Source organism: Populus trichocarpa, chromosome 3, assembly GCF_000002775.5.
Source record: "Populus trichocarpa isolate Nisqually-1 chromosome 3, P.trichocarpa_v4.1, whole genome shotgun sequence".
Taxonomy (NCBI): Eukaryota; Viridiplantae; Streptophyta; class Magnoliopsida; order Malpighiales; family Salicaceae; genus Populus; species Populus trichocarpa.
Genome location: NC_037287.2, coordinates 13,445,905 through 13,463,053, shown reverse-complemented (window position 1 = coordinate 13,463,053; position 17,149 = coordinate 13,445,905). Strand labels below are relative to the sequence as shown.

At 32.8% G+C, this 17,149-nt stretch overlaps 2 protein-coding genes across 4 annotated transcripts; one reads left to right on the top strand and one right to left on the bottom strand.

Annotated features, from left to right (window-relative positions):
• Positions 1 to 8,071: 8,071 nt before the first annotated feature.
• LOC7465523 (probable xyloglucan galactosyltransferase GT19) lies at positions 8,072 to 9,692 on the top strand. The gene has a single exon (XM_024596413.2). The coding sequence runs from the start codon at positions 8,160 to 8,162 to the stop codon at positions 9,519 to 9,521; it is 1,362 nt and encodes a 453-aa protein (XP_024452181.2). The 5' UTR covers positions 8,072 to 8,159; the 3' UTR covers positions 9,522 to 9,692.
• Positions 9,662 to 16,230, bottom strand: LOC7479215 (beta-ketoacyl-[acyl-carrier-protein] synthase III, chloroplastic-like). Of its 3 annotated transcripts, XR_008058863.1 has the most exons (8): positions 15,717 to 16,217; positions 15,061 to 15,213; positions 14,836 to 14,918; positions 14,636 to 14,741; positions 12,946 to 14,545; positions 11,086 to 11,177; positions 10,739 to 11,002; positions 9,999 to 10,146 (listed from the first exon to the last, which is right to left on the bottom strand). XR_008058863.1 is itself a non-coding variant. In XM_052451713.1 (3 exons), the coding sequence occupies exons 1-3, from the start codon at positions 13,125 to 13,127 to the stop codon at positions 9,925 to 9,927; spliced, it is 630 nt and encodes a 209-aa protein (XP_052307673.1). In that variant the 5' UTR covers positions 13,128 to 14,032; the 3' UTR covers positions 9,662 to 9,924. The 3 variants fall into 3 exon arrangements, 1 of the variants encoding a protein (XP_052307673.1); XR_008058864.1 differs by lacking the exon at positions 10,739 to 11,002 and having other exon boundaries at positions 10,009 to 10,146; positions 15,717 to 16,230; XM_052451713.1 differs by lacking the exons at positions 11,086 to 11,177; positions 14,636 to 14,741; positions 14,836 to 14,918; positions 15,061 to 15,213; positions 15,717 to 16,217 and having other exon boundaries at positions 9,662 to 10,146; positions 10,777 to 11,002; positions 12,946 to 14,032.
• Between the last annotated feature and the right edge of the window lie 919 nt (positions 16,231 to 17,149).

Genomic DNA, 17,149 nt, shown 5'->3' with positions numbered 1-17,149 from the left:
TGTCACTGTTACATTCCACATTGCATTGTGAGAGATATGCATGGTCCAGGGCATCATATGAAACCTGGCGTTAATTTATCATGCAATATCGCCCACCAGTTAAGACAGATGTTAAGCGCTTCAAAATGAGTCGTAGATACAAGTTAGGGCAAAAACATCTACTTGTTCCTAGCTTGCATTGCAAGTGATGACAATATTTAATCAATTATATGGACATCAAGCTGTCGGCCACTTTGTTAATTAGCTTGTCACCATACACTCATCATGTGACAAAAGTGCTACTGTTAAATTAATAATAGAAGGATCCTACGAATTGATTCAAGATCTTGCGAAACATTTTCTGAGCTTGTGAGTTAAGGATTTTACAAGGAGTGACAGATATTTTAAGAAGTAATTAGGTATCACGAGGGGTTTTAAGTATATGGTAATATAAGCAAAAAAAATACTTAAACTACAAAAATAATCTTGATTCTTGACGTGTTCTTAATTAGCCTGTTAGTTTAGGAATCCATATCGACGTGGGGGCACACCCTTTAAACCCCACGTCAATAATATAACAAAATACTTAAACTGCTGGGTTATACTTAATTATAACTACAGAAATAAATAAAACATTGTCATTTTGCCAATCATTTTGAACTGTACTCTTAATAACCTAAACAAATTGCGCAGTATCTATTTTGTGTGAGCTCGATCGATCGTGTGTGGGAGGGGGAGAGAGAGATGAAACAAGAAGCAAGCATGGTAAGGTTGGACAGAGGATAACAGGTTAAGAAGCTTGTGAGGCCTGAAAACTTCTGAAACATGCCGATAACATGAACAGATCATGACTTAACAATATTTAACTGAGAAGTTGCTACTGTTAAACACTTGACAACAAAATATTGGTTTAAAAAATTCAGTTTCATTTTATTTTCTTTACACACTAACTGTAGTTGAGGTTATGGGCATTCTTTAGTGCTTTTTAAAACGCTTTTTGTGAAAAAAAACATTATATTTTTAGATGCTTTAAATAATTTTGATATGAAAATGTTATAATCATGAAAAAACCGTTAAAAAAACAAAATTTAAAGAAAAAGCACTTGAAAGAAAATACATTTTCAATCACATTATTATACACTCTAGATGATGCTTCAAAACATTATTAGGATGATTTGTTAATTTGCTGAAACAGATTTTTGTTTTTGATGCCTGAGTTGGATGTCACATTGGAGTTCCTGTTAATTTGTGATCAACTTGCGCTTTTAGAAACCTTTTGAACAGATTTCATGGACAGCATCACACGTTGCTTGGCGAGCAGCTTTAAAGAATCTTTTAACTTGCTCCCCCAACTTGTCATAAAAGACAACATTTAAAGATTGGACACAGATTCATGCACGCATGCAAAGATTTGGGACAAGAATGATATTTTAAATAATTAAATTACATGATTTCTACAGCTGAAACTCATTACAATGGACTCAGGCACATTAACTATACCACTTGGTCTTTAATCAAATCAAACACAACATCGTATATGATACATGTGCAGAGACTACCTGCAAATCAAATATGCAGCAGTCTAGGCTCCTTGGGTAAAACAAAAGTGCTGACTCACTAGCATCTAAATTAGGGTCGACCAGAATTCTGAATGGCTGTGTTTAGATCATCAGACGTTACCAATCAAGGCATTCGAGTTGTTTATCAAGAAAATTGTACCTGCGGTCCGTGAAAGACACTGCAGATATTCAGCAAGGAATACGATACGATCAACCGTTGCTTACCTCTTTCGGATTTTGATGCATGGAGACACTCAGAAATGTCCAATATGGTGGGCAATTTGAATTGTTTGACAGCAAATTATTATATTTCTGATAGATGCTACTGATTTAATTAGTTACTAATTCATTAAATGTATGCATGGGTTGTGGAAAATTCAATTACTATGTATGAATGTCTCGTTTCTGTTTTGCTTGGCTTTTTGCGTGGGGAAGGTGTTATGTCAGGAGTGGCTTAAGATAAAGGTCACGCATAAAAATAAAATTGGATCCTTGATTTGTACTTTCTAAGAGTAATGCATAGTTGCAGTGTAGCAAAAATTTAAAGCAAGTTCCACTTTAGTATATATATTTTAAGTTTAAGCTGATGATTTTATATTATTTTTTAATAATTTAAATTTATATTATATTATGTTATTAATTAGATAAAAAAATATTAAATTTTTAATCATTTAATCATCAAAATTCTAATACTATTACATGAAAATGAAATTTCAAGACATGTATTCACTATCATTAACTTATTGTTATTGGTTTTTCATTAAGAATCATACGAAGTCAAATTAGATGTCGGCATAAACATGGTCCAAACATAAGGCGTGGGAGTGTCGTAATCCTAGATGTGCTAGTTTCTGTGCTGGTGTGCTTAGTGTGTGTGTATATATTTTATAACAAAATAATGCAATTAGCATTAAAGCAACTACTGAATGAAATAATAACTTTCAATTTTAAAAGGTATAATTTAACTAGTTAAATTTTAAATTTGTTTTTCAAAGATCACATTAGGATCATTGAAAGTTTATATGATTATTAATTTTAAAATTTATAGAATTAGTTAAGGTGCATACAATCTAGCCTGAATACCCACATTAATCTAAAAAAAACTCCCCTTGACACGCATAACTTTCTTTTATATATACGAAATCATAGGATAGAAAATTAATTAATATAGTTAGACCACATGCATGTATTTCTAAATGCATTTCTATTACTTCAGGGCTTTCGTTTCATTTTTCAAACTTTCGGAAATATGTAAAATCATGAGCATTGAAATCAAATGATGATATATTTCAAGGTAGTACGATCATTCTTGTTTGCACTCCCAGCTCTTTTGGTAATGGAATCTCGAGATTGTTTTTGTTTACTATTTCGTTTATATTAAATTAGTCCAAGAATCAAGATGCAATTTGTCAAATTCACTAAACCCATCTCTTTTCTTCTGAATTCACAAGAAAATTAATGTCAAAGAGAGCTTGAAGGAGTTTAATGAAAGCTGATCTCAAACATTAGTGGCACATGAAAGACAGAAAAAAGAACATTTGGTCTGCTAAAATGTGGTTCGCCACATTTAAATGTATCAGGATTTGAAGAACACTACAGGCTACAGCTACAGAGTTAGCTATGTTGATGTTGTCAAGGGGTCATAATCTGCCACACATCAAATCACAAGTATCAATGACATATTTGGCCTCAAAATGTTCACGGTTTCACATCTTGATTATGGGAAATTGGACACCGACTGTATAATGCTATATATCTTCCAGGCATGAAATGTCTTCTGAGAATTGATATCCTCCTGATATATGTTCATTAGCAGGACTATTGGAATATATATTCAAAACATTTAGCAAATTTTGGGAGGAGTCTTCGAGTATCCCTATTTTTTTTCTTCATATTGTTCGTAATTACCTTAAAAAGAATTTCGAATAATTACCTGGACGATCAATTCTCTTATTTTTTAAAAACATTTGTTATTCGAATTGGTTCAGCTAATCATTACTATTTTTAGAATAATACTCACTGCTATAACTAATTAGTCCAACAAATCGAATATCACCGATATTAAACTCGAGTTAAACTCAGCCTGTTCGAAGGCGGACTAGTTAACAATATTATTTTATTATTTAGGATAATAATACTGTCAAGGTTCACTGACAATCGCACACGTAGACGGTTGAAAGAAGAGATGAATTTCCTTTCAACTGCTGGAGAAAGATGAAGAGGAACTGCTGCAAATAACTTTTACTATCTTCACTGTAGCCATTCATCTAGATTAACCCAAACAAATTCTGAAATGTGTAGTTTAATTATTTAGATTATAAAATTATATTTTAGAAATCTTCAGTTTGAGTCCTACAAATTTCAGGGTCACTGTAAGCTCATATGATCATTAATTTGAAGGCCCATGAGATTAGTCGAGGGACGCACAAACTGACTCGGATACCCATATTAAAAAAAATTAACCGAAATAAAAGTAATAATCCATCAAAATTTCTTTCAATTATTGGATTTCGATGACCTATCTCCCACAGTAAATTGTATTCATTGGACACGATCAATTTCCATCTTTTCCAGCTAATATTGTCGTCTAAGATTAGGATTATTACTATAGTAAACAAAAACTGATGCTTGCTTTCATTTTTGCCGGGGCTTAAATGTTAGTGCGGCTGCTATAACTTAGAAGAGACCAACAAAATCTGTAATTAACTAGTTCATTTCGTATTAACAAAATCTAAAAGCCTTGGAGTTTTCACAGTAACCATCCATACTAAAACCTCATTTTTCCTTTTAAAAAATCAACTTAACTGGTCAATAAAAGGTAAAAAGATATTTTTACAAGGACATGTACTAAATTATCCAATTCACTAGGGTTGGATTTGTCTTTTCAATTTGTATACAATGACTAAAATAATCCTAGGAGCAAAAATTAATGCACCGGCATACAGGGGCTTTATAGGCATTTTTATTTTTTATGCATATTGAAATTACTTAATTATCCTCTAGATCAAAAAAATTAAAACTTCCTTTAAAGGTTTTTGGTTATTTACACTTTGATTATTATTTTTTTTGTTATAATTACGTTGACTAAGAGTCAGTTTGATCTTCTTAATAAATAAAAAGTATAGGTTTTATGCACACTAAAATTACTTAATTGCTCTCGGGATTGAAAAATTTAAAGCTTCATTGCATAGGCTTTTATCTTTTACACTTGGTTTTTTTTTTCTATACTCACGCTGACTAAGAGGCCATTTAATATTTTTATAAATATAAAATATTAGTAAAAAATAAAAAATAAAATAGCTAGCACATGCCACCCGTGCAGTAGCAAGTGGAATTTGAGGGGGGCATGAGTTGTTATGAGGTGGTAAAACACGGCCTTCAGCGGCAAAAATTGAAAGCATATTGGCATTCTCTTTCTAGTAGTACGACCCGTGTGAGCGGTGACGCAATGGTTGAACTTTGGTGAAAATTTTCTTTTTTCTCCTTCTCATTATCTCTCTTTTCTCCCTTTTCTCTTTACTAGAGTATAAAAATGTCAAGTCATTTATATTTTATATTCATTTTAATTCTCTTTCTTTTAATTTTTTTTTTTTTTTTTTATTAATTATTTTTTAAATTTTATCCCTTTTCATTTAGTTTAATTTAATTTTTATATCAAATTTGGTTTTCATTCTTTTTATTTTTTAACCCTTTTACTGATTGAATTTTGTTTTGAATTCCATCTCTCAACATTCAATTTTAATTTATTTTTATGTCAAATGTGGTCCCAAATCATTTTGTTATTGTTTATTTTACTTTGGATTTTATTTTATTGTATTTTTTTAATTTCATCTCTCAATATTTTTTTATTTAGAATTTTTATTTATTTATTTTATTTGCTTTATACGAGGTTAGTCCTGACTTTATGATCAAGGTTACACGTTTTAAAGGTTAACATGGGATGGCTTTGAATTTCTTTAGGTCTTTTTATAAAATTTATTTATTTTTAATTTCATCCTTTAATATTTATTTATTTTTAATTGGTCTTTATGTTTTTTTTTATATGAATTTATCCCACTTCTATGCTCATGTTTGCGAGGTTAGTGAAGTAATCCGGAGTAACTAGAATTTCTTTCAGTTTTTGAAATCCAAAAACACATTAAAAAATCAAAATACATTCATTTTTTAACTAAGAAGGAGTATCTGTCGAGGAATGCAGGTAAAATAACTAGTACAGACTAATGAGCGAGTAGTTTACTAAAGGCAGAAGAAGATATGGATGGGCTTGATTTATCCATTTATGGGCCTAAAATGAAATGACTTTGCAAGCCATCACATCCTTATTGACCTCTGTCATCCTTTGAAACAAATGACATCATCTTGATTCTTCAACATTACCAAATAATAATAATAATAATTCAACTTTTGTTTTCTAACTCTAAATCCCCTGTGTTTGTCGGCAACGGGCGAAAATAACAGGAAATGGCCTTCGAACTTTCTCGGGTTTAAAATCCAAAGCATACTTATTTTAAGATTGTTTTTCTTTTGAATTAATATTATTTTTTTATATTTGTACTTACACTTACACTTTATTTATTTCATTATTCAGATGTTGATGTTACGACTAACTCTGTTCAAGTCAGTCCAGTTGATACTATTTTATATTTCAGTTCTCTAAGATAATTATATATAAAGCACTTTTACTTTATGTTTTTGTTTCTATTTGAGTATATGTATTGACTTTTTTATCAGTACTTGGACTCCTAAATCCTGGCCAATAAAGTAATTTTAAAAGTTTACTTCACAAATCAACAAGCATGTTAGTTATTACCATTGCCAAAAAAAAAAAAAAAAACCAATAAAATTAATTAATTAGGTTTTAAGTTTTAATTTCAAGAAAATGAATTTTACTTTCCTTCATAAATTCATAACAAAAATTAACTCGAGTACTCGATCATCAAATATTGTGAGTATAAATACTCAAATAAAAAATTAAATTAAATTCAATACAAATAATAATAATAAAAATAAAAATAAAAATAAAAATACAAGTATTTTATATGCCACTATTCCTAAAAAAACAAAAAACATTAAAATAATGTTAATTTGAATTCACACGAAAAAGAGTTAAACTGTCACCAAGTTGGAAACAATACGTGAAATCTCCTATGGATGCCATTCTTCACAGTTGAGATTCATAAAATAATCCCAACTCTTTCACTGATAGGAGTCTTGTATTTTTCGAATTCATGGAGCAAATTCTTATCCTGAAACCCAACAAGAAATTGGGCTAATCCTTCTAGAAACCGAGCCCTTTGACAAACATCCTGGAGCAAGCTTCATGGAAATGGTACCAACTTGGATTTCTTTCAAGTTTCTATACAAGTCTGGAAGGGTATTATCAGTGCGAGTAATGCTCAACTATATATGGAAGATACAGAGAAGAAGAGGAAGAATACAAGAAAAGAGAGAGCGGGGGAGGGAGAGGGAGGTACTGAATTTGTTATTTCATATTTTATCCTACAGTCCTTGCCTTGTTAGTTACATACTAGATAGCTTGTCTGCTATTAGTTGCAGGCCGGCCCAGTATTTTTTAGGTATAAGAAAAATAATAGCTAAGAAAAATTTACGGCTCCACATCATAGACGAATGAAAAAAATAATCAATAATCAATTCCTAAGAAATCAAACAAAAAAAAATAAAATCCAAACAAAAAAAATCAATGAACAAAAAAAAATAAAAATATCAGCTAACCCAGGTGATGAAATTAAAAAAAATTAAGATTATGGATCCAATAATAATATTAAAAACAAATTAAAATTTGATAAAGGTACTAAGAATAAAAATTTAAAACTAAAACATTAAGGGTTAAAACTTAAAATACCATCAAATATTGAACTAAATGGCCAAATCAAAGATTTCTATATCTACAAATTCACAAAAAAATCCAAAACAATAAAAATCAAAATACACCATTTGATGCTAAAAATGGTCGACCTGATGTATTGGCTTGTGACCCGGGGGACCCAGGGCTGACGTTGGCCTGGGTCTCAAAAGTAATTGGAACAAAGCACGAAAAATATTTTATGCTTATATTTAATTCAAAAGCAAAAATCCTCATAAAATCCTCATAAAAAACTAATTTAAAACTATAAAGAACAGAATGAGACATTTTGGAATCTACAAGGATTCGAATATAAACCTGAATATATATATATATATATATATATATATATATATATATAAAATTAAGTTTTGTCCTCCTCCCATATTACAGGGCTACACTTCCTGGGCTTAACTCTTTCTCTAACTTGCTAGTCAAAATTTTCCACTTCATCTTGTCTATTTTCCTCGTAACACAACACTTGTAGGAACAGGGAACCCATCAGAGGAAAAACACCTCGTCTCTACTTCTAAATTACAAAACAATTATTCTTACCACAACATAAATCTAGAAGTAGTATTGCAGTTAAAAATAATAATAATAATTTACCACCCACTAAAATACAAAACACAATAATGTTGTTACATGGAAGACATTATTAGCGATGATCGTGGTACTTTCTTTCTACTTCTATCCTTCTACTTCTATCCTCTCCTCGTAACTTCTCTTTCTCTTTCTCTCTCTCCCCCTGTATATCCATGGCCTGCAAAACCATTTCTTTCTTCTTCTTTTGCTTCCTTTTCATCTCCATTGATTCAATCTCTTCTCAACAATTATCAGACACAGAAACAGATTGCAGTAAGCGTTGGATCCACATCAGACGGTTACCATCAAGGTTCAATCTTGATCTCCTTACAAACTGTTCTGAATACCCACTTTTTGATAACTTCTGTCCTTACCTAGCAAACCATGGTTTAGGCCCCAAAACACACAATAAGTCTCAATCTTGGTACCGTTCAAACCCATTATTGTTGGAACTTATCTTCCATCGTAGGATGCTTGAATACCCATGTTTAACATCAGATCCCAATCAAGCCAATGCCATTTACTTACCTTACTATGCAGCTATTGATTCTTTGAGATATCTATATGGTCCGGCTGTTAACAACAGCATGGAGCATGGGCTTGAATTGTATGATTATTTGCAAGACAATGAAGGTTGGATATGGTCAAGGAATCATGGGGCTGATCATTTCTTGGTCATGTCAAGGCCTGCTTTGGATTTCTCTCAATCTGTAGATGTTAATCCTCCTATTTGGGGTACTTCGTTTCTTGAATTGCCAGAGTTTTATAATCTCACTGTTTTGATTGTTGAAGGAAGGGCCTGGCCTTGGCAAGAACAGGCCGTGCCCTATTTGACATCGTTTCATCCCCCAAATTTAGGATTACTTGAGTCTTGGATTAAACGTGTCAAGGCTTCAAAGAGGACCACTCTGTTGCTGTTTGCAGGTGGGGGTGGTGTTGGTTCCTCACCGAATATCAGGAGGAGTATCAGGAATGAATGTGAAAACAGCAGCTTAAGTGATAGCAGCGACGTTTATGTTAATAATGGTGGAGGGCACGATTACTCCAAGATGAGGAAAGTTTGTGATATAGTGGATTGCTCTAATGGGGTATGTGAGCATGACCCAATAAGGTATATGAGGCCAATGTTACGAGCAACATTTTGTTTGCAGCCTCCAGGGGATACACCAACTACGAGGTCAACTTTTGATGGGATTATTGCAGGCTGTATACCAGTTTTCTTTGAAGAACTATCCGCAAAGTCACAATATGGATGGCATTTGCCAGAGGAGATGTATAGAGATTTTGCTGTTTTTATGCCAAAGGAGGATATTGTATTTAAAGGGTTGAGGATTTTGGATGTGTTGATGGGGATACCAAGAGATGAAGTCCGGAGGATGAGGGAGAGAGTTATAGAATTGATACCACGAGTTGTGTACAGGAAGCATGGGAGTTCATTGGATTTAAGAGCTAGAAAGGATGCATTTGACATGGCTGTTGAAGGTGCTTTGCAGAGGATCCATTCTAGGCTAAAAGCAAGGGACTTTGATCAATGACCAGAATTCTGTTATTTTCTGGCTGTTGTAATTATTATATCTACTTATTTTTGTTTTTTTCTTCTTCTAACCACCTTTATTGCATAGGTGGAGAGAAAATTAGATTAGTTTGTATTTGTAACATTTGTAAAGCTACTCAATTTTGAAGGAAATCGATATTACTTTTTTTTATTCTTCATATTTTAGGCCATGGCATGCAGAGATGCTCATATCTGGTTGTTTAGCAGTCACTGGAAATTCAAGACAAATTTCCAAAAATAAGGCAACAAAAAGATGACAGACAAAAGGGAGCTGTTAGATTTTGCAAAATACAAACGGGACCGGATGGAAGAACTGGGGAACTGCACCTTATAGGGAAGTCTCTTTACTCTTCTGTATGGTAATTGGTCGGAAGTTTAAGATTTCAACCCCATCTGATGATCGCAGAACCCCAAGTTAAACCAGCTCCAAATCCTGCAGTTGCAATGGTATGGCCTGGCTTCACCTTCTCACTTCTGACGGCTTCATCCAAAGCCAATGGAATGGAAGCAGCACTTGTGTTACCATAATTTGCCACATTTGATATGATCCTTTCTGGCGGGACTTCTAAGCATGTTGCAACTGCATCAATGATCCTTTGATTTGCCTGCAGAAATCGATTGTTGTTACTTATAAGCACTCTATTATAAAATGTCTATCAGCATATGAGAATTTGCAAGAATTACTTGTAAGTAGTCTCGTATAATCTGCAAGCGGTTTCATTCACAAATTCTGTCTGTGTAAACTACCTTACTAGAATTATCACCACCTGCTTATTTTCAGCAGACTACAGTTGCTACCATTGGTGAACTTAGCTAAACCATTCCTATTGCAAATTAAATATCATCTAACTATTAATCAATTAATGGACATCAAGATCTTTCCCAGTTGCTTTCAGCCCTTCCTAATGCCTAAAGGCGCAAATGGAAGTGAATCTAGGAATCATTTTGCCTTACCCTTTTTATGATCATTCTACTTTAAAAACCTGAAGGTCCTGAACCATAAAATGCATATTTGTCAAACCAAAAGGTCAGCAAAAATTAATTTTGATAAACTTCTAAAAAATTGAGTTTTTGAAAAATTAAAGTCTAAATTATTTAAATCTCTTCTATATATATATATATATATATATATATATATATATATATATATCTAATAAGTGATTAAAGAAAAAATTAGTCAAAATTTTGTTATATTACCTTTCAAAAGTTAATAGGGCCAATAAAATATCTCATGCCTGGTGGATCAGTGGCCAGTCAATGCTTGACCCAGTGAGACCGGCCTTTTCAAGAGCACGCTCGATAGACTGGGGCACACATCTAACAGCAAAGCGGAAAACCTCTTTTCCATTCATTTGAAGGCAGGAAATGATGGCATGACGTTTAGGAGGAAAGTCTAAAACTGAGCCGTTAGAACCCAATGCATGATCAACTTCATTATCTTCGATGGAGGTATTTAAATATCTGAACAAATGGAGGAAACATATTGCATCACATTCCAGGAGGCATGCGGCTTGTTTACTGAAGAAACTTAAGAAGCACATTACCTTAGACCTTCTCCATCGCTGTGCAGGATACAAGGTTTTTTCTCTCCAGCCTAAGTGCTGTTGAAGCTTGGTAATTGTAGACATGCATTTAGCTGGAGACAAGGATTGGAATTCAATATAACAATGCTTATGGTTTGTCTGAGAATATTATGAATCTATCTTACATAAACTGTTTAATATAAGGGAAGATGGGATCAAGCTGTTAGTCCTTTAATACTAAGTATGATACAGAGACAGCTAGAACAAGAAATGTTTGGTTCGCTTCCTATAATTCTTTGAAACTAAAAAGTTGAGGCAACCTAGAACTGCACCAACATGATGCAAGGTACTTTCAAGTATAAGTTGATATGACTAAATCTCAGTGTAAGTAACATTCAAGTGAAGGGCCTCATGGACATAAAACCCCCAGCATCAATACCAAGAAAACTAGAGTCCAAAATAGTAAGAGACTCGTACTAAACTACTGTGATTACTCATCTAGAAGTACAGGCTATACAGTCATGATGGGAAAAATCAGTGGTTAACACTATTTGTGATGACATGATTGAATCTCTGAAAGTAATGAAAGAAACATGATGGGAAAAACAATGAAGATCCAGCTGAAAGCACAATCTATTATCAACTTGGTTATTGAGCCATGATTGTGCAAAACTTTTAACACGGTAAATTAAAGGAGCCATGTCACGGTGTAGGTTCAAGTTATAAAGAAAGAATTTAAAATTTTAAATATCACAAAAATTATCGCCCTAAATAGTGCAGAATGGAGGAAAATGTTTTGTTGAGTAAGTCAGATTTATTTGAAAATCAACTAAAAAGATGAAAGCAATCGTACAACCAATGCAGCATTCGCTATCGACAGAGGATCTGAAATTTTTTCTAGCTGGCTATCAAACAGATGCACTCTGCAAATCAGATATTAACAAGAAATAGAATTGTCGGAGAGGAAACAAAACATCATTTGCATTCTGACTTCATAGTGTTCTTGGAACTCCTCAATCACCTTCACAAAGCCAACTTTATGAACATGACCTGTTCTTTTAAGGGAAACTCTAATCTGTAACCTAGGCAGCTTTGATATCGAGGTGCCGTTACATTAGCCTCCTAAAAACCAGACAATTTGAACAAGATAATTGACACGCCAGGGAACTAATACACTTTGGGATAGCTGATGAACTCAAATTAATCATTGCTCACTCGCAGAACAGGATGCTATGTAAACCTCAATGTGTTGACTAAGCTAACTATTCACCATTTTGCTATATCTATATAGCAGTCACCGAGATATTGTTCAAGTATATCAGAGTTCCCTCATCATATACACAATACTTCAAGTTACTGTGCTATTTGATTCAGCTGAAAAAGAAAATGACACTAGAACGTCATTCACCACCTTGTAATCACTAAACTCCATTACTAATTCATTTCTTCATGAACTCAATAGACAGTTTTTTCAGCTCTAACTTTCCATAACCTGCTCAAACCAAAATACCACTTCATAATCACTTTATTAATATATCCTTGAAAAACTATCCTCTCAAAAATCACCTTGGAATTGATATCCAGCTAATGATTCAACAAACTTGCACACTGTAACCATATCTAACATCAAGCTTACAAAACCAACAAAGTCCACCCCACTTGATTCTTTCATTAAATTGAAAGTTCAATTACATGGGTTCATGCAACAACAATTCAGCTGCGAACTCTAAAATTTTTTTCCACTTCATTCAACAAAACAAGCATATATTCACCATCAAACAAATAACCAAAACCATTACTAATCAAAACCCACTTGCATTAAAGACTCATTTCCCAATTGAGACTAAAAAAAACAAGTGAGTCCATAACCAAAATACTGACCTGGGCAATCCAGATTGAGAAGGGGAAATCTTCTCTGAACCTTCAATGGTGCTGGAACACACCACTCTCCTTGAGATTCCTTTGATGGACCAAAACCCAGATCCAATAACCCCTGTTGAAGGCACAATCTTCCTTCCGAGGCTTGGAGCTGAAGGACTACTGGACCCGGATGCACTTGCCATTTCTGAAAAAAACAACAAAGAAAGAAAGATACGGCAAAGAAAACAAAAGGAGAAGACAAGTGTATCTAAATAATTTAAATAAGTATAAAAAAATGAAATGGTGTTTTTTTAGATACGACGAAGAATTTTTCTTTTTTTTTTATACGACAAGCCTCACTCGATATCATAAAAAAATAAAATTAAGAGAGACCTAAGAAAGTAGGTAGATGGATCTACTGTTTCATCGTTTTTTTTTAATAATTTGATAAAAAAAATTAGATTAAAATGTGTTAATTTTTAAAATTATTATAATAACTATTTTTATTTATATGTTAACTCGGATCAATTCGTGTTGACTCTTCCAACCCGTGACCTGGATCTTGTTCATCTGAGTTTTATTCTGGTCGATTTCATGTCAGTTTTTTACACTATGATAATAACAATTTTTATTCTTATATTGATCCGGGTTGACCCTCTTGATCCATAACCCAAGCCTTGCCCCGAGTTGAACCCCAAATCAAGTTTTAAAATTATGATAAAAATTATTTTTATTTGATGTTGACCCTCTTGATACGTGACTAGGGCCTTATCTTGAGTAGGTTTTTAAAAATATAATCATAACCATTTTTGTTCCTATATTGACCCCGGTCAATGGTCAACCCGACTCATAACCTAACATTGTCTCATGTTGATCCTCGAATTGAGTTTTAAGATTATAATAATAATCATTTTTATTCTTATGCTAACTCGAGTTAACCCAACCTGTGATCCATGCCTCAACCAATGACCTGAACTTTGCTCCGGATCAACCCTCAAGTTGAGTTTTAAAATTATAATAATTATTATTTTTATTCTTACATATTTTAGTTGGATAATTTTAAAATTAAAAGTTTTTTACAAGAATATTTTCGGAATAAAAAATAAAAAATATCATTTATAAAAACATATTTCTTTTGTACCTTTTATTTTAAAAATATAAAAAATTACTTTAAAATTATTCTAAATACATATTTATTTTTATCTTTTTATCTTCTATCTTATTAACCAAACACATTTATGTTTATATTGTATTTATCTGTACTGTCCACAAGAGTAACAAAACGCTAGCTTAGACTGTAATATAAGCAGGTGATAAACGAACTTCTAGGAAAATGAAGTGGATGTTTATCGCTCCTGAAATTTATATTTTAAAATATGGAAATTAATTTGTCAGGGAAAAAAAAAGCAGACAAACAAACATGAGGCTTGGCTTAGTACCCCCCAGAATCTAACATCTTACGAGTGTAATGTTTAGGAATGCCAGAAGCTTCACCTTCAAGTGTAGAATAGAAGGCCTTAACATCGTCCATCATGTGTTCTGGTGATGGAAGCACAAATCGACCTGATAACACACCAGCAATCCACTTGCTCTGAAACTCAGACATTGGAAAAGGGACAGCCTAGGACCAATCACAGACGAAGGGTTAGTTTCAATGATGTAGCGAAAACAAATCAAAACAATGGCAGATGACAATATCTTAGAGTTCAACCTTCCATGGTATACCAACAAAGGATAGCCCTGGAGCCAAAGATGGGAGGAAAAACATGCTTGTAAAGTGGTCCCATACGATTGTCATCCACAGTCACAATCTGTGGCTTCATTCAATAACAAGAACAATTGCAAATTGTAAGAAACCAGTATTCAATTTTGCTTTATCTTTTCAACTGGACAAAACTAAATAAAAAATACCCAGTGCAATGCAGAATAATGTCAGCAACGACAGCACTGCCAAATCGGAAAACCACGGTACCATCTCCACTGGCGCTTTCCACCTGAATAGTTTTTGGAAAAATATAAGCATTTTAGATCAAGCCATCTCCTAGCACCATGGTCAAACAGTTGCCGGCCCCCACAAAATCATTAACTCTCTAATGATAGACAATTTCCATTCTTAACTTGGATTAGTACTTTTACCATAGAATGAAGCCACAGATTGTCATGCCCCGGCTGTTTTTCGTAGGTTTCATCAGCCACTGATCTGGATGCAATGTGGACCTCTCTGGCTACCTCAGCAATCTCAATAGATAAATCAGCAGCACTCATGGAACTGCCTATCAAAACCACAACCTGCCAATGGAGGAAAATTATTTAACAACAGAGTCCAGTTGAATAAAACAACAAATAAAATCAGGGACTCCAAGTAATAGCGACAATGCATAGAGACACGTAGAAACCGCCATAAAACAACGAAAAATTGCTTTAAAAGGTGGAAAGGAAGTAAATACAAGTAAACTCTTGCTTGTTTAATCTTGCATAACCTTTGCAAGCTCGATATGCTCTCAAACTTCACAATCAAAGAAGCGTTACAAATATATGGATTGATCAAAGATGTCTTTTAAAAGAAGATTGGTTTCAAATCCGAAATCAAACGATGGGTTTTAACCAATAAAGTGAGCACAGCCCACTGGAAAGAGAGGAAAGAGGAGGATGTTTAAGTAACCGAGCGTTAGCTTGACAACAATTAATTGAAAGTATAAGAAAACCTATCAAAAGTCGCAGTAATATTGAAATAGTGATTCTCTACAGTTATGATCAGATAAAGGATAGAGAACTAGAAACTTCACACATACTCGATTCCGGAAGGGCTCAGGAGTGCGATAGTTGTGACAGTGTATTTGTTTTCCAGGCCACAAGTTGATGCCTGAAAAGGATGCGAAAGAAAAATACAATTGGAACAACTTCAACAAAAACCTTTGGACGAGGATGCAGCAATAACTCCATTTTAAACATTAAATATCTTTTGATCGGTCTAAAAATATAAAATTAAACTTAAAATAAAAAACATTTTCAGGCCCAAATTCAAGTTCCAACATGAATGAGGGCTTAAATAACCTACATCAAACTTTTCTATTCAACACAAACCTATAAATACCAAAATTATTATTTTATATTTAAAATATAGTTGATCAAAACTTTTTTTTCCTTTTCTTTTCAATGATTTTTTTCTTTTACTTTTCAGTTCTTAAAAAACTAAAACGTGAAAAAATTAAAATTTAAGTACCGAAATATCAAAACTCAAAATTAACTACGGATATTAAAAATAAAAAAATTTAAAAAACCTTCGAGTATCAAACCGAACTTTTTCAAAAAAAAATATACAGTAATGATTCTAATGAAATGTTACGAGAGTGACAATGAATAATTGGCAATAACTATGGTAGGCATTTGAATTTATTACTTAATAATAACTATACATCACAGACCAAAGTTTTTTTTTTTTTTACATCAAATATGACAGGTCAAAGTCAAGATAATATTAGAACATAGAAAATAGAATCTGGGAAACTAAAACATTCATTGAAGAAGCGAGACAACGAGAAGAAGGGGAAAAGAAAAGAAAGAAGAAGACTTGATACGTTTATGATAACCCACCGACAAAAAAAGAAATCTCAATCATTAAGGAACTTGTTGGGGTTTTTTTTTAATTTATAATTGAATTGTCTTTCCGATATGGAGGGATTTTTATTGAACGAGAAGTTAAAATGCAACCTCTACTCTCCGTGTACAAAAACAAAAGAGGCATTCGATGAGGTTTGCTAATTATAGGTTTGGTTTAAAATTGTTTTTAGTTAAAAATATATTTAAATAATAATATTTTTTTATTTTTAAAATTTTAATCTTGATATCACTTTTTTAAAAAAAATACAAAAATATAAAAAAATTAATTTTAAACAAAATAAAATTAAAAAATCCTAAAAATACACGGCTAGCCATATTTCCGAACATGATCTTGATAATTGGAATTTTAATCTAAGTGACATTAGAAGAGTCAAGATTCTTAATTTTGATTGGATGGTTTATCATAGATCAATGAATATGGAGGGATTAATTTAATCATAATGCGCTAAGAAGGTAGAAAACAGCAAGATCAAAGTCTAGCATCATCACATGTTCTATTTACTATGGCGTTGTTAGAGGTAACAAATTTGGTTACTTCTGACATAACCACCGACCGACTGAAGCTCTGAAACCGAACCGGCACGTAACATCCTTTGACAAGTCA

Coding starts and splice junctions, on each gene's coding strand:
- LOC7465523 (XM_024596413.2), top strand. CDS start 8,160: ATGGCCTGCAAAACCATTTCTTTCTTCTTCTTTTGCTTCCTTTTCATC.
- LOC7479215 (XM_052451713.1), bottom strand. CDS start 13,127: ATGGCAAGTGCATCCGGGTCCAGTAGTCCTTCAGCTCCAAGCCTCGGA. Junction 11,003..12,945: donor TCTCAATCTGGATTGCCCAG/GTCAGTATTTTG, acceptor CCATTTGTTCAG/ATATTTAAATACCTCCATCG. Junction 10,147..10,776: donor ACTGGCCACTGATCCACCAG/GCATGAGATATT, acceptor CGATTTCTGCAG/GCAAATCAAAGGATCATTGA.